This window comes from Eurosta solidaginis, chromosome 3, assembly GCF_040869045.1.
Source record: "Eurosta solidaginis isolate ZX-2024a chromosome 3, ASM4086904v1, whole genome shotgun sequence".
In the NCBI taxonomy this organism is placed as follows: Eukaryota; Metazoa; Arthropoda; class Insecta; order Diptera; family Tephritidae; genus Eurosta; species Eurosta solidaginis.
The window spans coordinates 261,682,067-261,705,889 of NC_090321.1; the positions used below are offsets into that span (position 1 = coordinate 261,682,067).

The 23,823-nt window shown below is 37.8% G+C and overlaps 1 protein-coding gene across 1 annotated transcript in view; it reads left to right on the forward strand.

Annotated features, from left to right (window-relative positions):
- Nucleotides 1-13,503: 13,503 nt before the first annotated feature.
- GLS (Glutaminase) overlaps nt 13,504-23,823 on the forward strand; it is a 77,218-nt gene continuing 66,898 nt past the window's right edge. The window contains exon 1 of the mRNA XM_067777231.1: nt 13,504-14,367. Within this exon, the coding sequence (XP_067633332.1) occupies nt 13,978-14,367 (390 nt within the window). The 5' untranslated portion in view covers nt 13,504-13,977. The remainder of the gene's footprint in view (nt 14,368-23,823) is intronic.

The following is a 23,823-nucleotide window of genomic DNA, read 5'->3' on the forward strand; positions in this document are numbered from 1 at the left end:
GGTTTGAATATAGCTGGTAAAGTTTGCATCCTGTCGTATAGCCAAGCAGCGATAAAAGCGTTTTCCTCGCCACACATTAACTCAAAATTAGTGTGGGCTTGTAGGCGACTCATATCCCAGTTATCCGCCAATCTAGAACTATCCGTTATCTGGGTCCCGAGTCATAGGGGGATAGAGGGTAACGAGAAAGCCGACGAGCTGGCACGTAAGGGCTCATCGGAGATAAGCGAGGAAATAACCAGTGTCGAAATAGGCATACCCTTAGCAGTAGCGAAGGGGAATATCCAAAGCTTCTACTTGAAGAAAGCACAAACAAAGTGGAATAGCATCACCACCTTTGCAATATCAAAATCCATTTGGCAAAACTATGATGGAAAGAGGATGAGAAGTCTTCTGAACAAATCCAGGGCCAACATACGCAAACTGATAGCAGTCTGCAACGGTCATTTGGCAGTAGGTACGCATGCGGAAAAGATGGGCATTCCGTATAACGACTACTGCAGAAGCTGCAAAGATTCAAATGCCAGAGAGACAGTAAAACACTTTATGTGTAAATGCACGGCTCTAGCTAGAGCCCGGCTAAGGTTCCTTTGGAACCCGGTTTCTAGAAGACCTTAGAGGGTTATATGTGATAGTAATCCCGAATATTCTTAATTTTATCAACAACTCTGGCTGGTTGCAATACATTGACCGTAACATTCTGTAGGTTTTTAGACGAGTTACATGACATCAAAACGGATTTAAATAGCTGGGCGACCAGGGTCGCAGCCATTTCACGTACCTACCTACTTTGTCTACTTAAGCCTCAATCTCTACAAAAAAGTGGGTTTGGTCCAATATCCAGAAAAAAAGTTGATTTTGTCGTATAGTGTTATTTATAAAATAATTTTTTTTAATGAAAAGTTAAAAAATATACACAACAGAAAATATTTTTTTTCCTAACTCTTTTTGAAATATGAAAACTAAAGTACTCATATCAAGGTACGGAAACCAAAACGGTCTAGTCGAGCGTTCGAATTCGAACTGAAATATCGCGCCGAAGGGTATCGATGGTCGAATTTCGGTAAGCCAGCTTAGATCGATGTTCTTTTTATTCTTTTTATTTTCTTTTTCCTCACCATTCCTGTCTCCCTTTTTCCTGCCTTCAGCCTCCTTATAATTCCTCTCCAACAGCCTCTTATCATAAACTGTAATTTTAGTCATAAAACCAGGCATGTGGACTCCGAAAGTAGATTTTTACTGAGCCTTTTAGTAGTGTTGTTCTTAATAAGGAGCTTAAAAGATGCCGCTCTCTGACGCAGTTGCATAAGTTTTACTGGGGAAAGAAATAAAAGATATAACGGATTTGGTAATCTTTTGGTAGCTGTAATAAAATTCCTGGAAGGTTTTGGGGAGTAGCATACGGGCTATTATGAATGCTCAATACAGCTGGAAGACTAGCTCCTGCGGCCTCGTAATGCAGTGTTAAATAATAAGCAGTAGAACCATCACATATGCACTCTATGCGCACGTCCTCTATAGCGTAACAATAGCAGTAAGGTGCCACCAAATCAAGACGAAATTCTGTCTTTGCATCTTTATCAGAAGCCAATTTAGAGATCGCATACTCATAAACCGAATTTTAGATAGCCCGAGGACCTTGAATGTCGCATGTCACAAGTATCATCTATGATCTATTGAATATGAGCAACTATGACAAACGACATTTCCGCAGCCATTATACCCCTAAACACAGAAGAACGCAGAAAGCTATGACACGCATGAAAGAATGGTACAACTCGGGCGGACTTTAGCCCACAGCAGAAAAAAAAAATAGTAGACACATATAACAAAAAAACACATACCCCTAGAAGTTGACTTCAAAACCTTAGGTAGTGTAGGCTCAAAGAAAATGGTTAACTGCTTAGCTATAAAATTAGACTCCTGACGAACATTATAAAAGCAAATCACCATATCCACTTTACTGAACGCGTCAGAACTCTGGCTAAAGACAAGAAGAATCAATGCAATCTCCTGTATTGTCCTGTAAAGCGAACAACATCTCTGAGAGTAGCCTTCGCTTATCGCACTGCCTCAGGGCCATCCGTACAAGTCATTGCAACACCAATCCCCATCGACTTATTATCGCTGGGAGGAAAAAGGCTATGGGAAGCAAAAAAAAAAAAAAAAAACAAAGCAGCCGGATCAAGACGCCTGATGGTCGTTAGAAAAGAAATAGTCCGCTAAGAAAGCAAACTACGAGGCAGATGGACAGCTACACTAGCGACTAATGCTCGCGTAAAGAGTCCATCAAATCACTGCCAATAATCAGCAAGTAAAAACTTTACTCATAAGAAAACGCGGGGAATAGATGCAGGAACAAGAGGAGGCTCTTAATAAATGTGAAATATCGAAGGTACAATGGGAATGAAGACAAAACGAAGTACCTGCTGTCATCAAGCAAAGAGTCAGCGCATACGCGCCTTGGCAACCATGCTACTGTTGGCAGCCATAATTTCGCAATAGTAAAAGACTTCGTTTATTTGGGAACCAGCATCAACACTAGCAACGACATTAGCACTGAAATCTAGCGCAGAATCAATCTTGCCAATAAATGCTACTTTGGAATAGGTAGGCAATTGAAAAGTAAAGTCCTCCCTCGGCGAACGAAAATCATACTCTACAAGTCACTTAGAAGCATGGACCATGACAACAGCAGATGAAGCGGCTTTGGGAGTGTTTGAGAGAAAAGCTCTTCGAAAGATTTATGGACCTCTACGCGTTAGCGATGGCGCGTACCGAAGAAGCAGAGGTAGATGGCGGCCCCACTCCGTTGGAAGGACCAGGTGGAAAACGATTTAAACTCCCTTGGTGTGACCAATTGGCGCCGGTTGGCGGAGCGAAGGAGCGACTGGACCGCCTTGTTGGACGACCGTAACCGTTTAGACGGTTAAGCGTCAATTAAGTAAGTATGTAGGTAAATGAATCCCAGCAACAATTTACCCCCGCCATTGTCAGTTTCCAGCACAGGCATGCGTTGCAGACAATACTAACAGCACGTAAACCGTCATGCGATTTGGTGGGATAAAAGATGCACTAATGCGTCATCTTTCAAATGGAGTCCCGGATAACCATTTTTCGGAAACCCGCGTTACCGCGTTAAAATAGATACAAGTCAACGTCAGATCAGCCTTCTACCCTAGTATGGTAAAGGCGGACAAGGGACATTAAAATGAGATCCGAGAATACTTAAGATATCCATTTTACCTGGGTACCGGCGAGCAATCAACGACATCGACAAATTCTACGAAATCCTTCGCCAACTCCCTGCTAGTAAATATAGATATCAAAGATTAGTTCGATCTATCAAAAGAGACTTGAGTCTTTATCTTCAATCTGGATATATTTTTTTGGCTAGCGTCCCGCTCTAAAGGAATCATCCCTACGAGCGCTCAGTGAAGCAAACCCTTCCAGCATTAGCACCACTTTGATCTCAGCCAGGCAGAATTGCAAGACTTCCGTTAAAATGTCTTGCTGATAGTCCTTGTAGGAATGCGCCGACTAAGAAGGCCGATGGACTGCCATACAAACAGTTTGATAAGTTTGGCTTCGAGTTTGACGACTCTATACGGCCAGCTGCATATGGGAAAGACCGTCAACCCATTTGGGATACATCGGAACGTGCAGGCCAAGCTTTCATACTAAGGGCTAAACACCCTATTGAAGCTACCTCTTTATATAAAGCCTAACATTTACCAAAATCAGTTATACTATAATTATATATCTAAATATTGTGCGAATACATTTAACTACCACTGTATCTGTGAGTATATTCAGGTACGTGACGGCATTTAATCTATGTGGCAGCTGTCCAAATGCGTAAGTGATCAAAACGGGTCATATAAACGGAAACATGTACTTATGCTCTGTCATGTGACGTGAAGAAACGAGCCTCCAAAAAATACCGAATGGGCGTTGAGAGTTCGTGGTCTCTTTGCTCTGGTTTTGCTGCTGTGGCCGAGTTGTGGTGGTTGTATTTTGAAAGGAACTTGAAAAAAAAAACGTGAGTTATTGCTCAGTATGACTAAGTATATAAAGTAGGTACATATATACGCGTATATTGGTAATACAGATATGTATAATAGAAAATATGAACACAGAGCAAATATGTACATAGCTCAGAGATTTCGGATAGAAGTTCTCATTATATTCGCACAGTGTGGCTTTTGACAAAACCAATGAAGCTCACGTGGTGTTATTGAGTACAGCTGCGAAATTTCGTGCCTATCCAGATATATATGTACCTATTTAGATACATATCTATGTGGGTCCAAGTTTAGGATGAAACCGAAAGTTGTATACCCCGCTGCCAGTTCGGTATGAAAAAAATTCAGATTTTTAGTTTCTTCTTTAGTTTTTAGGTTCTTCTGAACTCATACTTCCTTGCCAAAGATGTATTGGGTAATAGCAATAATAGTGTACTCTTTCTTCCACCCCATGGCAAATACAAAAAAAATACCTGCGCGAGTTACCTCCGAAGATATTTAGGCCGAGCTTCTCGTGCTACATTTTACTTTTTTCTGCAACTTGGCGGGACGGGACAAAGATGTTTTATGCCGTCTCCGAGCCGCAACTGCAAGGCAGATGAATTTTCAATAAGAAACAGCGGCGGATTTACATAAGGGCACTTGGGGCACGTACCCAGGGGCCCCCACAAGGTAGGGGCCTCCACAGAACAGTGGCGGATTAAAACTGCGTGAGGTTCAAGACTGAAATTCAGAAGGGGCCCTACCGGGCGCAGACAGGCGGGGGAGAAATACTAATAAATTATAATAAATAAACCCTAACTCTTAACCCTTAAATCGGTAACAGGCAGGGGAGAAGTCTGAAATACTATGAAATTATAATACAAAAACAATACTTCAACAAATAAAAGATGGAGAAATATTTTAAAATTATTAAAAAACAAAACATAATATTTCTCTCTCACTCTTTCGTGGTTTAACAAAGTATTTTTTTTTATAATTGTATAGTTTTTCTCCGCCGCCTGTTCGTGATTTAACAAATAATAATTTAGAGAGTGCCAGGTCACAGGAGGCCCCCTGCAGACGGTGGATCTCGAACCAATAGAACCATAATGGAGCCCCCTAATAATCCGCCACTGCCAGTATAAAATCATAAATCAAGGTCCTTTTTCCATCCTATGAATCGTAATTAAACTAAATATGTCATACATAATTCGATATATAAAAAACTTAATTATTCAATTTCAATTATTAATTTCATTAATTCTCATATACTTTTAAATATTATGAGATCTTATTTAATATGAATCTATCAATTCACCTATTTTATGAAATAATGTTTAATAAAAAAGAAATTTTAAATGTTTTTTTTTAACATGAGCTTCACAACCTTTGAAGCCATAGTAGCAGCGAAGAGCCGTTGGGTAATTTTACGCGAAGAATAGAATTGTAATTAACTGTTAATGCACTCGCAGTGCCGCAACTTTCAAAAAATATCTCATCCAAACCGTGATTGAATCATTTAACTATTATAAGCATGGAGCGTGACATGGTACGTGATATTAATATTGACGATATAATAAAATGTTTTTCTAAAAAAAAAGGCACGGAAACGCTTCCTATGATTACAGGTAATAAATAATATAATAAACCTGACTACCTACACGTCTTTTTTATTTACTTCTCTTTGAAATCCCTTACAAGGGCGCCTCCACATCATTGGTGCCCAGGGGCCCCACTAAACTTAAATCCGCCGCTGATAAGAAAGAAGCTTTTCATGACAGAAATACACTTGGAGTGCTGGCCAAACCACTGCCGAGGGCCGAACCTGCATAAAAATACTTTTTTCTAATTGAAATAATTTTTTTAAAAATTTTTGATGTTCTGTACCCAGGACATCACGGCGTCCAATGATATCGGACGTGTCCATCGATGTTTGAGTGATAGATTGACCCTTCTTGACTGTCGAATAGAAAACACCCTTCCAACGAATTATACTTTTAAAATTTATTCAAAAACGTCCCGCCTTAGAATTTGTTTAAAGGCCTTGTGCAACAATGTATTGGATAGTGAAGTTCGAAAGAAAATCCAGTTTGTTTCAAAAACGCCCTATCTCAACTGACAATGCCTTTAATTGGAATTGAGAAAAAAAGTCCAAAATAGACGTATTTTTAATAGACAGCAAATATGCGGCGTTTTCCTCTCAAAGAACAATATATGTAAGTACTTGGAGGTTTGTCAAGAACTACCAATTGTTTTTGAAAACTTCGCATAAGGTGCTGGGATCACGGTTCGGGAAAAGCAAATCGAAATCTTTGGAAAATAGTTTTTCAATTGGAAATAAAAAGAACCCGAAGCGTGGTCGCCCTTCAGCAGTAGTGTGGTTAACACTCCGAGTGTATTTCTGCCATGAAAAGCTTCTCGATGAAAATTCATCTGCTGCAGACGCTGTTTGGCGTGAGCTTAAAATATGTGGGTGCCACCAATTTTTAGGAGAAATTAAAAGGTAGCACGACGCAAAGTTAAAACGAAGCTGGGCTTAAATTGCTGCCGAGGTATATCGCGCCTTGCATATATTTATATTCTTAGAGTTTCTGGTCTATTATTTGACCTTAAACCATCACTTGCTTAATAATTATCTCTGAAAGTCTCGACTCTTTAAAAAGATACCAAATATATCCAGTTTTTAATGTAACATGTAACTTGGTCTGCTTTGGATTCGGTACAAAGTGTGGCTTGAAAACATTTACTTAATCGTGATCCGTATATGCTAGTATCCCTGTGAACCATATTTCCATACTTTGCTGTCCAACCGCTCAAACAACAGCAACGCACGTTAAATACAAACCATATTCAAATTAAATACTTTTCTCGAGGCTTTGTTCTTGTCCCCTGCGTAAAATTGCATAATTCTAAGGCAGGCGAAAGGAATGAAAAGCAGCTTTAGTTTACAAAATTTTCCAATAATCCGAGTATGGCAATGATGGCAAGAAAGTTTTAGGTTAGGTTAAGTTAAGAGGGTGTGCGTGGGTGATACCCACACTTCCGTAAGTACCCTCACGATAGATTTGTTCAGTTTGAGAAGGAAGCTGGTGCCCTTCCTATCCAAGCATGACCATAAGGACCTTGAGACTTCGCAGTCAACCCTATTAGTCCATAGCAAGTCCGTTGCCCTGTTCTCATATTTGTCGATTTTCCCTAGGAGACAACTCAGCGGCGGTCAGACGGAGCCTGTCCACCTCACTTATGTCTAAGTCGGAACCTTCTGTAAAAGCAAGACTTTGTTTGAATGGAGTAGCCTACTGGGTCCTTCAAATGTTCACTTTTTGAGATTGGCTTGCATCGTTTCAGTAAAACAATGAATGATCAGTTACATTATAATTTTTTCTTCTTAAATTAATTGGGCTGGAGAAGCTATAAATTATAAACATTTGATTACTACGCTAATGGCGTAAATTTTTGTTTCAAATTTTTGTTGGTTTTGGAAACAAAGATATGAACTTTTTCAAATTATAATACAAATACATCATTTTCTACACGGACTAATATCGAATTCAAAAAAGTTCTGCGTATTCTTTTGTTCTTCTCATTACAATCTATCCGTACAACTGGGTATAAAATAATTAGCGCTCATGCTTACCTTAAAATTGTCACGGATTTAAGTTGTATTTAGTTAAAAATATTAAAGTAAAATTTGTTAGAATTAAAAAATTCCATTTTTTTTGAACGGGAGTTTTTAATTGCCTTCTAACATAGTAACGATTTAATTAGCAAATTTGTGGTGATAGGCATTGTAAATATAATTCGCGCAATATCGCAAAATTGTATACATTTTGATTCATTTATGACATTTCACTGTCAGATTTAAGCTTTTTATTAGAAAACAAGTAAGGAAGGCTAATTTCGGGTGTAACCGAACATCACATACTCAGCTGCCAAATTACAGCTTGAAAACTTAAATTACCTTCTTTTAAAAGTGGGCGGTGCCACACCCATTGTCCAAAATTTTACTTATTTTCTATTCTGCGTCATAAGGTCAACCCACCTACCAAGTTACATCGTTTTATCCGTATTTGGTAATGAATTATCGCACGTTTTCGGTTTTTCGAAACTTTTGATATTAAAAGAGAGGGCGTGGTTTTAGTCCGATTTCGTTCATTTTAAATACCGATCTGAGATGAGTGCCCAGGAACTTACACACCAAATTTCATTAAGATACCTCATAACTTACTCAAGTTATCGTGTTTACGGGCAGACGGATGGACGGACGGACTTGGCTGAATGAATTTCTTTTTTTCGCCCAGGTCATTTTGGTATATAGAAGTCTATATCTATCTCGATTAGTTTATGCCGTTACGGGGTACCGTTATGCGAACAAAATTAATATACTCTGTGAGCTCTGCTCAGCTGAGTATAAAAAGAAGAGAAGAAAATAATAACATCTAGTGCGTCTCCTAAATAAAGCACATATTTTTCCTAAAAAATGCAGCTGCTGCTAATTTTTTGTAATTTACTACAGAAACAAAAAAACAAATACCTATGGCATACGTTTAAGTCCCGTGTCGATTTGGGCTTTGACGTTGCAACAGGAACGGCGGACTTTGACAGGGCGTTTCTGCTTTGCTTTTGATGGTTCAGAACAACTCCCTCTAGCCATTTCAAGGTCGCGATATTTTATTTCATACCAACTTAAGCCCACGTTAAATCAAAGTATGGAGTTGTTTTACCCGGTTGGACCGCATCAACCTCATAATGAAACTAAGTGATTCCCTTTCTAGAGATCTTCACCTTATGGCAGTCATATGCCATACGCTTTGTTGGGCAGCGCACCCTCTTGCGGGAGCTGATATCACAGCGTTAACTACTTATGACTTCTTCAAATAGGCCAAATGTTAAAAATTTACTCCCATGGATTTATCGATGGCTCATCCCCCTCTCTTTCGCAGTATCTCACTCGTATTATTGCCTTTATATTTTCGAGGTACATTGATATCCCATATTCCTCTTTCCCGCATATTTAGGGTCAATGCGGCTAGCCTGCCTCAAAGCCCTTGGGCTGGTCCTACAGTTTGAAATATTTTGGTTTTAATTCCAAGTCATTCTAATTTTACTTTTACCGCCCAAGGGTATGCTATAATTTGCCAAGTCTCTACGCCGCACAATGGCATTCCTGCTTGGTTTAGACGCGAAAGAGTAAAATTTTTCAAATCATTTTTTTTTAATTTGAATGCAGTTTGTTTTTAAAATGTCCACAGTATATAATTAGCATTTTTATAGTTATTGTTCTTCATTGAATAATCTGCTGTCAAACTGTGAGTTGTTAATGACGCGCTATGTAGTGCAATTGTCAGAAGTGAAATAACGCGTGGTTTAAAATTAAATAAATCTTTGTGGTGAAACAAAAGCTAAAATATTTTATGGTTAGTCTACACATAATTGCAAGTGTTCAAAAGTTTTTTGGCTGAGTATTTTTTACGAAATTATGAGTTTTTTAATATGTATTATTTTTGTGCTGAAAATATATAAAATTGTGAAAAGAAAAGCCTGCCAAAAGTTTAAACCACGCTAAACCACAATAATTTTTGTATTTCTGCTATGACTCAATATTATTACATATAACTCAAATGATTCTTCATGCCCGTAGGCCCCCGTTTTGATGTAATGACGATAACAAAGTGGGAATGGTATGAGGCGTGGGTTGCCGAACGTGGCCAAAAGCAAAAGGATAAACGGCTTTTAGACCATGTGTGTACTGTTTAAGGGAGGGAGTAAATAGATATGAGAGATTGTATGATGAATGCTGCAGTAAAGTTCGAATTTTTTTTATCAAAGCTTCTTATGAGATGGATTCAAGTGAATTACACCGAAGTTAATTTTCTTGGAAAGTTTGCTTCATGACTTGAAGAAGAGAAGAAATTTAAATATAGGTATGTTCAATTGTGAATAAAAGAACGATATAAGGCTATAAGAAAGTTTTTGTTTTGGGGTAAATTCGAAATTTTTGGAGGGGGTCCAACCCCACCACCTTCGCCTATCCTCACTGAAGTGGGATAAGTCATACAAACATATATACTTGGTTTCATTTTTCAGTGAGTTATTAATTTTTCGCGTCTTAATCATGCAAGAATGCCACTGTGCGCCGTTGTTATCCACTTTTCGTTTTCTTAAGGTTACCACAAACTAGAAGTTTGATGTTCTTACTCCTTTCTACGGTATGCCGGCAAAAAGCCTTTCTCCATGTCGTAATCTGATTATGCTAAAGTTGCCGAGAGCTGAGCGTTTATTTATTTACTTGGAGCATTTAAAAGGGTAGAAGTTCGAGAGAAACATACTGAGGCCTTTGGCGCTCAAGATTTGCTGCTCCGAAGCGGGCATGAGCAATAGTGAAATACAAATTGACAGCAAAATGTCATAAATACACAAACTTACTTATGAACTTGTAAACCGTGTGCGGTGAAAGAAATAGGCAGCTAAAATTGTAAGAAATCTCTGCTGATGGGCAAAAATTCCATGCTAAATTAGGCTGGCCGGGAGGAAAAACATGTAATGGAGTAAATAAATGCATAAATACATAATATGTACTACAGTCTTATGTACAATTGAGTCTACGTTTTTTTTACATATCTGCCCGCATACTCAACACTATACAGTGGGTGTTGTTATAAAATTAAGCTGTAAAAATATTTTCAGTGAATCCTTACGTCGGTTATGGTTTATATACTGTCGACTTGGAGTTTGCTAAGATTTTAGAATGAATACGAAAAAAATGTTCATAAGAAAGGTTTTGTTGTCTTATGAATTTGTATGTCCGTTAATTCGTTAACTGAGACCTTGAGCACCTTAACTGTTATGCCATTGCTGGTAAACCGTTATTAGCTATAAATATCGTCAACTTGGAACACCAGGGTGGATCAAGTCTTACGTTAGGTTAGGTGGTCCATGAGGACCTCACATAGACTGATTGAGTACGTAGTGTTACCAGAAGTTTGTTTTAACGACCAAACTGAAAAACCCTATCAAAAACCAGGACCCATGTTGTAAAATAACGCCGTCCTCTTGGCAAATACTAGAAGCTTCCTAGGACTTAAGCCAATTGCTGCTTCTAGATCTGACATCTGTATCACTCATAATAGCTGGAGTCTTAGCCTGGCAAGTTCAGGGCACGAGCACAGAAGATGCTCGATCATTTCCTCCTCCAACCCGCACTTCCTACATCTGCTATCACTGACCAAGCCTAATTTAAAGGCATGTGACGCCAGAAGGCAGTGTCCAGTCAGAATACCTGTCATGAGTCTACAGTCCTCTCTTTTTAATGATAGAAGCAACTTTGTTAGTCTTAAGGTTGTAAGACCTGCACATAATCTTGGACACTTAACAGCCCTGCGCTTGAACCCACGCCTTTCCCGCTTGGTCGATCATGTGCACCTCTCGCCTTCGCTTAACCTCGCCCAGTTTAATTGGGACGTCTACGGAGCAAGCTTCAAGGGATGCGCCCTTTTTAGGATCAAGTCTTAGTCCACTTGTTTTTCCCAACTAAATAGAGATTAATTCCGTTTGGTGTCAAGGTCGGTCTGAAAGGATTTAATGTTTTGTTGTTGTTGTTGTAGCGATAAGGTTTCTCCCCGAAGGCTTTGGGGAGTGTTATCGATTGATGGTTCTTTGCCGGATACAGATCCGGTACGCTCCGGTAACACAGCACCATTAGGGTGCTAGCCCGACCATCTCGGGAACGATTTATATGGCCACATTAAATCTTCAGGCCATCCCTCCCTCCCCACCCAAAAGTTCCATGAGGAGTTTGGGGTCGCCAGAGCCTCTTATGTTAGTGAAACAGGATTCGTCGCCGATAGTTGAGGTTGGCAATTGGGTTTGGAGAAGCTATATATTGCGCTGGCAACCTGAAAGGGTTGCGCTACAAAGCCACTTGAATCTGGTATTTAAGTCGCCTCTTACGACAGACATACCTACCGCAGGTATATTCTGACCCCCCTAACCCGCTGGGCGTGATTTAATGTCTCGAAATAGAATATACAGATTTTTTTCTTTGCATAGCATGTGAAATTTTAATTTGAGAATGTAAATTTTTTTTTGTGGCTGGAAAACTTCACTTTATATCTTTTCAATATGAAATAATAAAACGTAAATAAAACTTCAATGTAGACAGTACAGGTTAAAATATGTATGAGTTTTAATAAATCTTAATAGTTAAAGCCCTAGGTGGAGATATGCTATCAGATTTTGGAATAGTTAACTAAATTTAAGAAAACATGGTTTGGATTTTAAAATACATAAATTGGATTTTGACATAGCCTTAAAAAAATATGAAATTCCATTAATTTTTTTCTATAATCCATGTTTTTTTTTTTTAAATAGCTTACACATGGCCCAACTATATTGTTGCCTTATCTCTACAGCAGCAACACTACCTTTGTTCAGATTGTAAAAATGTGGGTTTTGGTGTTAGGCGAATGGAATGGAATGAAAACATAAAACTTAACAGTTTTTGTGTGAAAATGTTGTCAATGTGTTGGTTTCATTTTGAGTTTGCCATCTCCTCTTTGACAATCTCTACTCCAGTGAAATAAAAAAATAAAATCAGCTGATGAGACGAGCCAACCATGTAGTTGAGCCAAGAGCTAACAGTAGATAATTATATTTAAGAAAAACTTAATGATGAAATGAACGGATTCCAGAAAGCACAAATATGATTTTTTTTAAATCCAATTAACGTTTTGAAGAACTCAACCCATTTGATTATTCTATTTATATTTTATTAATTTCAGTTGACTATTATAAAATCCAATTTACGCTTTTCAAATTTCAGTTCATCTGGAAATAGTGTAGTAAGCAAGAGTGATTCTCTTCGGATGTCTAAGCTGACATTACTTTTATTATCAATTATTGTTTCCAAATAGCCTTGATATCCTTCACCGCTAGGTCCATTGTTTTATTATATTTATCTAAAGCACTTTACACACCTTTTGGCTAACGTTAACTTTGATTAAAGTGACTCGTTGCAACGCATTTCATGATTTTTTTTAATGAAACAACGTTTTCGTGACGAACAGAATCTCGATGACAGAGGCTGGAAACAACCAAGCATTATTACTTGTTCTATAAGAAAGTCGTGCGAATGGTCATTATGAGTGATTTAAAAAAAATTTGAAAACATTTTATTTTTAGCACCATCTGGCTATCGCATTTACTCAGAAATGAAGTCCCATTGTTTTGAAAAGGCGTTTATTGCAAATAAAAGTAGTGACAAATTTTGGTTTTAACTTTTAACATAATTTTTTATTTTTATTTTCGGTTTGCGATTGCAACCACTGTGACGTGCAGCCGATAACCAGCCCGCCAGCCAACCATTCAAACAACCCACCAACAACTCATCCATCATACGCACGTTGCGAGTATACCAAAGAGCCCATGTGGTGTTTTGTATTTGTTCAATTTTTTTTTTGGTATCGTTAGATACAAGAGCGACTAGAATTCACCCGGCCGTTCAGTCGTACGTGAGAAGCGAATATAACCGTTTCATTTTGTCCAAAGCAGCTAAGTAAATATAGCAAAGCAGACGCAATCTTAAAAGCAGCCAAATATATCTACCTACTTATTTAAAGGAGTGCTATTTAAGAAAAAAAGTTTGTTTAAATAAATTTTTTTAGAGGTAAAAATCTACTCAAATAAATTACGGTATTAGAGAAATAAAATAAAATTGAACACACCTGGAAAAAATCGACTGGCAAGTCTGTGCTCGCGTGCGTTCGTGTTTGTGATTTTGCTGTAATTTTGGTGTGAAACAAAATTATAAAAAATAAAAAAAAAAGAAAAAAAAATTTTATTTTAATTGAATATTAGCCAAACTAAATTGTTAACTGCTTTCTTTTCGTAGAAAGTGCAAAAAAAACGCGAAACCAAACAGAAGCGCTTCTCAGAGTACGTTTCTTCGCCGCCAGTGTCTTTTAAAAAAATTATGATTAAAAGTTCTTCTACACTTAAAAATCTGTGGTTGTTCAAAAGCTCCCATTTGAATGCATTACGCGTTGATGGCATTTTTGTGTATAGTAAACGTGGTAAAGCGACTGCAGTAAATTTGGCCGAGAATTTGGATGAATCCACACCGAATGGCAACAAAAATAGCAAATCCTCAGCAGTGAAAGGCAAAAATAGCAGCAGTAGCAGCACCACCACCAACGAAAACAACAACATCATCAACGAGAATCATACTAACAGCAGCAACGGTGCTACCACCAATTTAACGGAGGCAAAACAGCAATCATTTTACAACAAAAATGTTTTTATGGAAGATCGTGAGAAATTTGGACATAGCGGTCAAGAGCTACAGGATAAAATTGCAAATGAGGTGAGTGTGTGCAGTGTGAGTATGTGTGTGTGTGTGCGTAGAGTGTGAGAAGGTGCTGAAAAAGTGGCAGTTGCAAAAGAGAAGAAGAATTATGTTATAATTATATAAGAATTATGTTATAATTATATACCCGGGTGCATATATTCTTAGAAATACTTTTAGATACCCTGTTGTCAAGTCAACTACTTGTAAATTACATCACAACGGGTTATATGTATTAGTCCGGCAATTGTATTTTTGTCATACAAGCAACTGGTATTTTTAAAAGAGAACCGCAGGCAGTCACGGACTGACGGTCAGTCTCAATCCCAACTTATAAGTCATTGTTGTTGTACGCTGGGCAAAGTGAACAATATAGGCGGAAGATGCGGAAAACATTCCGTTTGAAAGCGGTAGAAAGAGATCTAGCTTTGAGGAGACCACCCCGGCATGTGCAGAGTCTATTCATAGTAATGTGCGTTTGCAAGCTGGCGTCTGTCTGGGAAGAAGCAGCCTACTTACTTACTTAATTGGCGCTTAACTGTTTAAACGGTTATGGCCGTCCAACAAGGTGCGCCAGTCGCTCTTTCTCCCTGCCAACCAGCGCCAAATGGTTACACGAAGGGAATTGAAATCGTTTTCCACCTGATCCTTCAAACGGAGTGGGGGCCGCCCTCTGCCTCTGTTTCCATAGGCTGGTTCCGATAGAAACACTTCCTTGGCCGGAGCGTCATCTTTCATTCGCATAACATGGCGTAGCCAGCGCAGCCGCTGTGTTTTAATTCGCTGGACTATGTTGGTGTCTGTGTATAGCTCGTTCAGCTCATCGTTAAATCTTCTTCGGTACTCGCCACCTCAACATCAAAATTATTCTTCGCGAACTTAGTCCCAAATTGAGCTAGAAAGGAACCCTTGGCTCTACATTTGGAAAAATTAGCCTACCCGATATAATAATTCGCAACGTGACGAGGTGTATCGACTTTGCCGCGGCTCGATATATGTTCGTCTCTAGTACCAGGTTACAAGTTACGACCGCAGGCATAGCAGTAGTGTTATATGATGATCTATCTACTTGGCTCTTCCACATACTACCTACGAATGCAATCTTAGACCTTGCAATGTGAGCATATTTCTAACATACTACAACCTCGCAAGGAGTATCGCTCTACATCGGAAAGAAGAACACTGGCCTGCAGCGAATATGGGAGACAGTCACGCGAAGCACCAGTTTCGCACTACAGGTTTCCTCAGCTAGAAGGTTCAATGTGGTCATATTCAATCGTTCCCGATCGTTCGGGCTAGTATCTTAATGGTGTTTGTTACCGGATCTATATCCGGCAAAGAAACTTCGGGGAGTGTCTTTATCACTGCAACAACAACCTCCGAATTGGTGCTCATTGCTTGCGGGGCGGAACAGTTTGTAGACACACCTGTGCTAACAGCGCTAAAGTGTGAGCTACATTACTGAATCAGTTAAGAAATCTCTGCTAGGGGACAGAATTAGAACTACATAGTACCGTCTCTTAATGCAAAAGCACCGCCCTAATTCAGAATTAGTGCGATTAGCTGCAAGTTGCTTATAGGAGCAAGCGTAATCGTAACGCTGAAATGAATAGATACCACCCAACAACTTTGGCGCAAAGTCCGGAAAACGACGAAAGGGAGGCTAGACTGGAACATGTGAATCACTCAAGGAGAAAAGCATGTATGTATCTTATGCAAAATATGGTCGGACGATATATGGCTCTTGTTCGTAGGATTGGAAAGGAACTCCCTGACCCGAGCGAAACCAAGCGAGCCTTGGGGAAAGGCGAGACCACCGAGCTTTCGATTTTCTGGTGAAGATAATTCTAACGGCAGATCTAAACTTCGATGGTACAATATATTGGTACGAATTTAGTGCAATTCCGCTTAATTGCAACCTTCTACTAACGTCCATATCGCTGAACTGTTGAACAAATAACTCCAATATTCAATAATGCTAAATGGTCTTTATTAGAGTACTTCACAATAACACTTATACTTCGCAACCAATAGCGTGCTTAAATCAAACTGATTGCTCATGCCTCAACTTGTGCTGCTTTTATACTTTTCGGTATCCTCGTTCGCATACTTCTAGGCGTTTCTTCTTCTAGAATTTACTACTTAGTTACCAGCTATAAAATTACCAGCTATAAACACAGATGCATGTTTATAGCTTCTCGCATAGCAATATGCGCGTGTTTATGTGAGTAATACTGCCACCAATTATTGCATACTTTTGTGAGTATTTCAGATATATGCATGTGTTTGTGCGTATCTCTCCGCTGCTTCTCCGCTGCTTGTATGTGCATATGTGTAGACATGATGATTGATTTGTTTATGTACATACAAATAACCGCTTAATATCGGCTTAGAGATGATGGTATCCCTTCGTGTTGCCACCCATTCAACATGCCCATGCCTAGTGTTGTTCCATACGAGTAACTACGAGTACATACTCGACTCCTTTGCTCAAGTAACGAGTACTTCTCATAGCCGATTACCTCACATAAGTACCGTCTCAGGTATCGAGTACGATGGCACAGTATCGATTAACGACTAACGCCTCCTGTATTTTTGTAAATTATGCTGTGACGATTCCCGCCGAACGGTATCATACGATTTTCTACATTTGGCAATTTCGAGTTGCCATTTAAAAATGCTTGAAGAATAATATGTGTAGTATTTTTACATAAAATGCCAAAAAATTATACGGCTATGCATTTGCTACGTCATGGCAAATACACAACATCAAAAATCGTGGTTTATTTTTTCAATTTTGAATAGCAAATTAACAACTGTCAAAACAAAAGAAAATCAGCCCAATTCTAAACGAAAATTCCGTGCGAGTTTTTCCCTTCTCCCATTCCTCGTATTCTAAATAAAAATTCTTTGTGAGTTTTTTCACTTCTCCCTTTCCTCCTATTCTGAACAATGTTCGAAAAAGCGGAAACCGGTTATAGGAGAAAAGTAGGTATTATGAATGTGAGGGAGAGGGAGATTTCTCTGACATTTCATAGGAGTCTTTTCACTAGTTAAATTAAACGGAATGCATTAAAGGAAATTGGTTATTTTAAGAAAGAACACTTATTTGTACAAATTTGTGCTAAAATATGTATTTACATTCTACCACAATATACTCACTGTTAATACAACAACAACAACAACCACAATATTATTTATTTTAAGTCGAAAAATATAAGCAACGGAAAAGCTCTTCGCATATTTGATGCAGACATCCAGAAATTGCGCAAGGATGTTTTAAGAAGGCTTAAATAGATTTTGGCATATGGCGAAAGGCGAACTCAACTCGACTTGGCCGCCAGAAAATTGCTTTGCAGAATGAATGCAGGCAACTCCGCCGGATTTATGTTTCCCCGCCGGTCTTCTTCTTATGCTCCTCTGTTGATGTTGCTTTGGCACCAATTCATTACTCATTTCACCACATGAAATGCAATAATGTGCATTGTTTATACCTTATTTCTTAATTTCAAACAAATTGGCAACAATAATTAAACTTTACAATTTTTTAAACAAAATAAGAAATTTCAATTGACAAAACAGCTGACTTCGAAGATTCGAAATTCCTATTCTCCAATTATTCTTCTCCCTAGGAGAAAAGAATTGGAGGAATTTTTCCGCGGGAATAAAAAAATCCGCGGGAACAAAATTCCGCGAGAATATTTATAATTGGTCTGAATATGTAAATTATTTAATAATGTGGGAAAAATTTAAGCAAACTGACATCAGGATGGACAAGGCGACAGCTGTTTCGATTATACCTTGAAAACCGCCGTACCAACAAGCATAGCTTTAACACATAATTACATGCGAAGTATACAATGTGTAAAAGATTAAAATATGCAAAAAGAAGGCAATTGGGAAAAACTTTACAACAACTAAGGCATGACGTGGCTGAATACGTTTGTAACACTTTCAACTATCGTAGGAGTGCGGGTTCAAATCCCACTCCCGGGAGAAAAGGCTTTGAAGAGATTTACAAGGTATAATCGAAACACCTGTCGCCTTGTCCGTCCTGATGTCACGTTGCTTAAATTTTCCCCAAATTATTAAATAAATTATAAAATTAAAAATTGCTTCAAATAAATGTTTTCATACATTTAAAGCAATACGGGCAATCCCCGATTAAATCATACAAACAGACGAAAATATGTAAAGAAAAAATTTAAAACCGAAAAAAGTTGGTCAGGATCTGTAGCTTTCATTTGCTATAACAACGTTTTCAACACTAAATTCACAAAATTCTGAACTCCCTTTATATACGTAAAAAAGTTTTTTCGAAAACGTTTCTGATATTTATTTGCATAGTTTCAGTTACAAAACTCATATAAGACTCTTTTTAAAGTATCGAACATAAAAAAAAATTATAAATTTGTGCTGCTATTTTTGTGCTCGCAGCTGTATATAACGTATAGAAATTGCTAAACAGTCAACAAACCTTTCCAGCAAAACGAAAATTGTATATACTAACGTTGGGAGGTATGTGTATTTATTTTGCATGCCACACTAACAAACACAAATTTGATCGAAGTTCAACAAATTTGACGAAAAATACTCTTAGGTCCGTTTTTTCAGTAGTTGATTAAGCCAAGCTTAAACTAAGTTTGCTTAACTCTAGTCAAATTTAAACTGCAATTAAAGTACTGAGCAGTTTTTCAGTCACAGTTTAAGGCCGCCTTTGGGGTAAGCTTTTTTGTGCGGCAACATTGGTTTTTTTATTATCTATATAGTTTGTAGATACGGCAACAGCTGGATTTTGTTTACCAAAAAACATGGAAAAAATGTATCTAGCGAAATATATCTAGTTCCGGAGGTGATATCCATTTACAACTAATGTAATATTATTTTTTGCTTTATAAAAAATTCCCTCTTTTACTGAGTACACTAAGATTATCGAGTTGAGCCGCTGTTTCGATACAACTCTTGAGATTTTAGCAGTGTGCCTAGTTATCAACATGAGCTCTAATGGTACTCAAGCCCAAATGCTTTTTGGGTATATTTGACGCCATTTCGAACGAACGCAAATAACGGATAGGTTAAAAGAGTTTAAACCTGCCAGATCTACCCCATTAAGCTAGACTTAAACTTCAGTTAAAGTAGACTAAAAAACTGCTAAATAAGTTTAAGCGTACCCTGCAAAAAATCGTGCAATTAATCCCTAAAGATTGATCTCTTTTGTCGACATTTGGGCATAATTGATCCCCTTTAGTCCCCTTCGAGTACAGTTGGGATTAGTCAGTTTGAAATCTATGTAGCCCATTTTAAGACATATTAAAAAAAAACTGAAACGAAGTTTGTGAAATAAAAAAGGCCAAAGGGATCAAAACTGGCATTAGTCGCATACTCCTTTGCGGATTCATCTTAGACTAATCACATTTTGCAGGGTAATTTAACTGACAACCTGAGTTGAACTTGTACTGAAAAACCACGCCTTATAAATATTTGCATACAAAATAAAAATTAAACACGGCAAGGTGAACAATGGACAATAATGATGGAGCCATAATGTTATTTGTGCAACTGACAGACTTTGGGCTATGAAATGGCTAAAAATAGTTGAGCTAACAAAAGTATTTATGAAATTACGCAGAGAAATATAAAAATTTGAACATGTTTCGGCAAAGTGGTACACAAACATAGATATTTTCACTAATTTCTAAATATGAGTAATTATTCATATTCTTTTCAGAAACAGAAAATAATATAAATTGATTTCCGGAAAATGGTTAAACGGAAATAGGAATTCAACGTGAAAAATTGAATTCACTCAATATGTTTCAAATTTTTTTTCGATACCAGAATAAAAATGGTAAAGTATTTTAAATATTTATAATTTGCAAAAATAACATTCCTACCACGAATGTATCGAATACGTAACTTTGATTGACGCAAATATTTAAACGACTTGATTTTGTAGAACAAAAGTTATTGTATCGGAATTTAGTAAGTACATACATATGTACATATGTATATGTATCTGTAGGGGATTGTAAAAAAAAATCGGAAAAATGCAAGTAATCTGCCAATCGGTCGAGGGACTAAGCACGTTCCTCTACGTGTTTACAGAACATGTTTCATCTTATTGTGAGAATTGCGCTGTGATGATCAATTTTTACTTCACTTAAGTCAAAACTTTACATATTTGACTTTCCCTCTCGTTTTGGGTTACACAGTACCAGCTATAAGTATTCTGACTGAATAAGGCTAGAATTTACAGAATTACGTTCCGTCATCGGATTGTGACGAAGCGTGGGTGGCAATCTCCCGGCTTAATATAAAACTCCGGGAAGCGACAGAATATCGGGAGAGCAGTTCAAACAGTTGTGATGAGTTGCCAAAGAGCAATCATCAATTTATGAAAACTGGTCGGAAGAGCGCATGTCCGCGTATTGGAGTTTAGCATGCTTAGCCCAATCCACAGGAAAGTCTATCGCAAAGCCATGTCAATTGCCGTGAGACTAGCATGCTTAGTTTAACAGCGTGAAGAATAACTCTCGTTAACGATGGAATTGTAATGGCCTCAAAACTCACGCTGTATAAGTGTCTCATCATACATTTTCTGATGTGTATCTCGTATTCATGGATTGCGTCGGGAGATGATGGGTCTTTCAGTCTTGGAGACAAATGTTCTGCGGTTGATTTATAGTTCTTCAGGTGGTGCAGACGGGGTGTTTCAAATGAGTTTAATAAAGTGTTGTGTGAGCATAAACATACCCTGTAGGGAAGCTTATAACTAGCGATAATAATTTCTAGTTCAGAACTACACGTTTTCAAACAGTACTTCAGAAAACCACAAAAAAAAAGAATTCTTGGCGCTATTTACCCCCGAAAAGATTTAGCCAAGCTTCTCTTCCAATTTGTGTCGTGATCATTTTCATTTTCCCTACAAATTGGTGGGACGGGACTATCGAAATAATTAAATTTCTATTTTATTTTTAAAATTTCAAAATATTGTAAAGAATATTTAAAGAACTAAATCTAATCCCTATATCCTCCAGAGAGATTTTAGGTCGAGCTTCTCTTCCAATTTGCATTTTTATTTGTTCCTATGAATTGGCGGAACGGTACCGTACCTACGTGTTTTATGCCGATTACGGACGGCATCTGCAAGGCAGATGAGTTTTCACTGAGAAGCCTTTTTTGTAAGAAATACATTCGGAGTGCTTGCCAAATAACCGCGTACTTTTTTCCAATTGAAAAAAGCTTGTTTCTAAAGTTTTGATGTTGTTTTGCCTGGGCGGGAGCCCAGGATCTTCAGTGTGGTAGACGGAGCACACTACCACCTCACCACGGCGGCCGCCAAAAAACCATAAATATATTTCAAACAAGTAAGGAAGGCGGGTGTAACCGAACAATACATACTCAGCTGGGAAATAAGGGAAAATCACCATGTAGGAAAATGAACCTAGGGTAACCCTGGAATGTGTTTGTATGACATGGGTATCAAATGGAAGGTATTAAAGAGTATTTTAAAAGGGAGTGGGCCATAGTTCTATAGGTAGACGCCATATCGGGATATCGCCATAAAGGTGGACCAGGGGTGACTCTAGACTGTGTTTGTACGATATGGATATCAAATGAAAAGTGTTAATGAGTATTTTAAAACGGAGTGGGCCTTAGTTCTATAGATGGACGCCTTTTCGAAATATCGCCATAGAGGTGGACCAGGGGTGACTCTAGAATATGTTTGTACGATTTGGGTATCAAATGAAAGGTGTTAATGATTATTTAAAAGGGAGTGGGCCTTAGTTCTATAGGTGCGCCTTTTCGAGATATCGCCATAGAGGTGGACGAGGGGTGATTATAATGTGTTTGTACGATATGGGTATCAAATTAAAGGTATTAATGAGGGTTTTAAAAGGGAATAGGCCTTAGTTGTATATGTGAAGGCATTTTCGAGATATCGACCAAAATATGGACCAGTGACTCAGAACATCATCTGTCGGATACCGCAAATTTATTTATATATGTAATACCACGAACAGTATTCCTGCCAAGTTTCCAAGGGCTTTTGATTTCGGCCTGCAGAACTTTTCATTTTCTTTTACTTAATATGGTAGGTGTCACACCCATTTTACAAAGTTTTTTTCTAAAGTTATATTTTGCGTCAATAAACCAATCCAATTACCATGTTTCATTCCTTTTTTCGTATTTGGTATAGAATTGTGGCATTTTTTTCATTTTTCGCAATTTTCATAGTCGTATTTCGACCATTTTGTATACCAATACGTTGAGTTTAGTAAAGATATATCGATTTTTGTTCAAGTTATCGTGTTAACGGCCGAGCGGAATGACAGACGGTCGACTGTGTATAAAAACTGGGCGTGGCTTCAACCGATTTCGCCGTTGTTCACAGAAAACAGTTATCGTCCTAGAATCTAAGCACCTACCAAATTTCACAAGGATTGGTAAATTTTTGTTCGACTTATGGCATTAAAAGTATCCTAGACACATTAAATTAAAAAGGGCGGAGCCACGCCCATTTTGAAATTTCCTTTTATTTTTGTATTTTGTTGCACCATATCAAAACTGGAGTTGAATGTTGACATAATTTACTTATATATTGTAACGAATATTAGCAAAACTAAGGGGTGCTGCTATCTCTAAGCCGATGCTAAGCAGTGATATCATGCACATCCATAGATCAATCATTATGTATCTACATAAACGAAACAATAATTGCGTCTACACATATGTACCATGTACGTTTACGAGCAGCGGATAGTCAATGCAAAAACACATGCATATATCTGAGATACTCCTGAAAGTATGCAATGAGAGAAGCTATAAAATCGTGCAATTGTAGTTACAGCTGAGAAGTTTGAGAGCTGATGGACTAGAAGATTCTGGAAATGGAAGCGCCTAGAAGATGCAATGTTGAAATCAGAGAGTATAAAAGGCAGCAAATGTAGAGGCGCTGAAATTCAGTTTGAGTTGAGCTATCAAGCAGTTATTGATTAAGCACGCAATCTGGCGGGCAATAGTAGAGTTTCATTTGAACTATCACTCAGTTTGGTTGTTAAGCAAGCTAGTTGGAAAGTATAAGTGTTATTGTGAAGTATTTTATTAATAAAGGCCATTTTTTCATTATTCAATATTGGAGTTATTTCTTCAACAGTTTAGTGATTCGAACTTAGCAGAAGGGAAATAAGAGAATTTGCAAGTAAATTCGTTACAATATTGTAAAGATATTAAATTTTTTGTTAAAATTTGACTTAAAAAAATTTTTTTTAAGCTACTGCATAGATTTTATCGCGGGCTTGGCGACTAAATAAAAAAAACCGTAACGGATATTAGTCAAAAAAGGTTCGAAAAGGTTCGGTGTTAGCAACAGGCCAAATACATAAAATTGGATCTCTATCTAAAGTTAAAGTTAAGGTTAAAATTAAAGTTAAAGTTAAAGTGAATGTTAAAGTTAAAGTGAAAGTTAAAGTT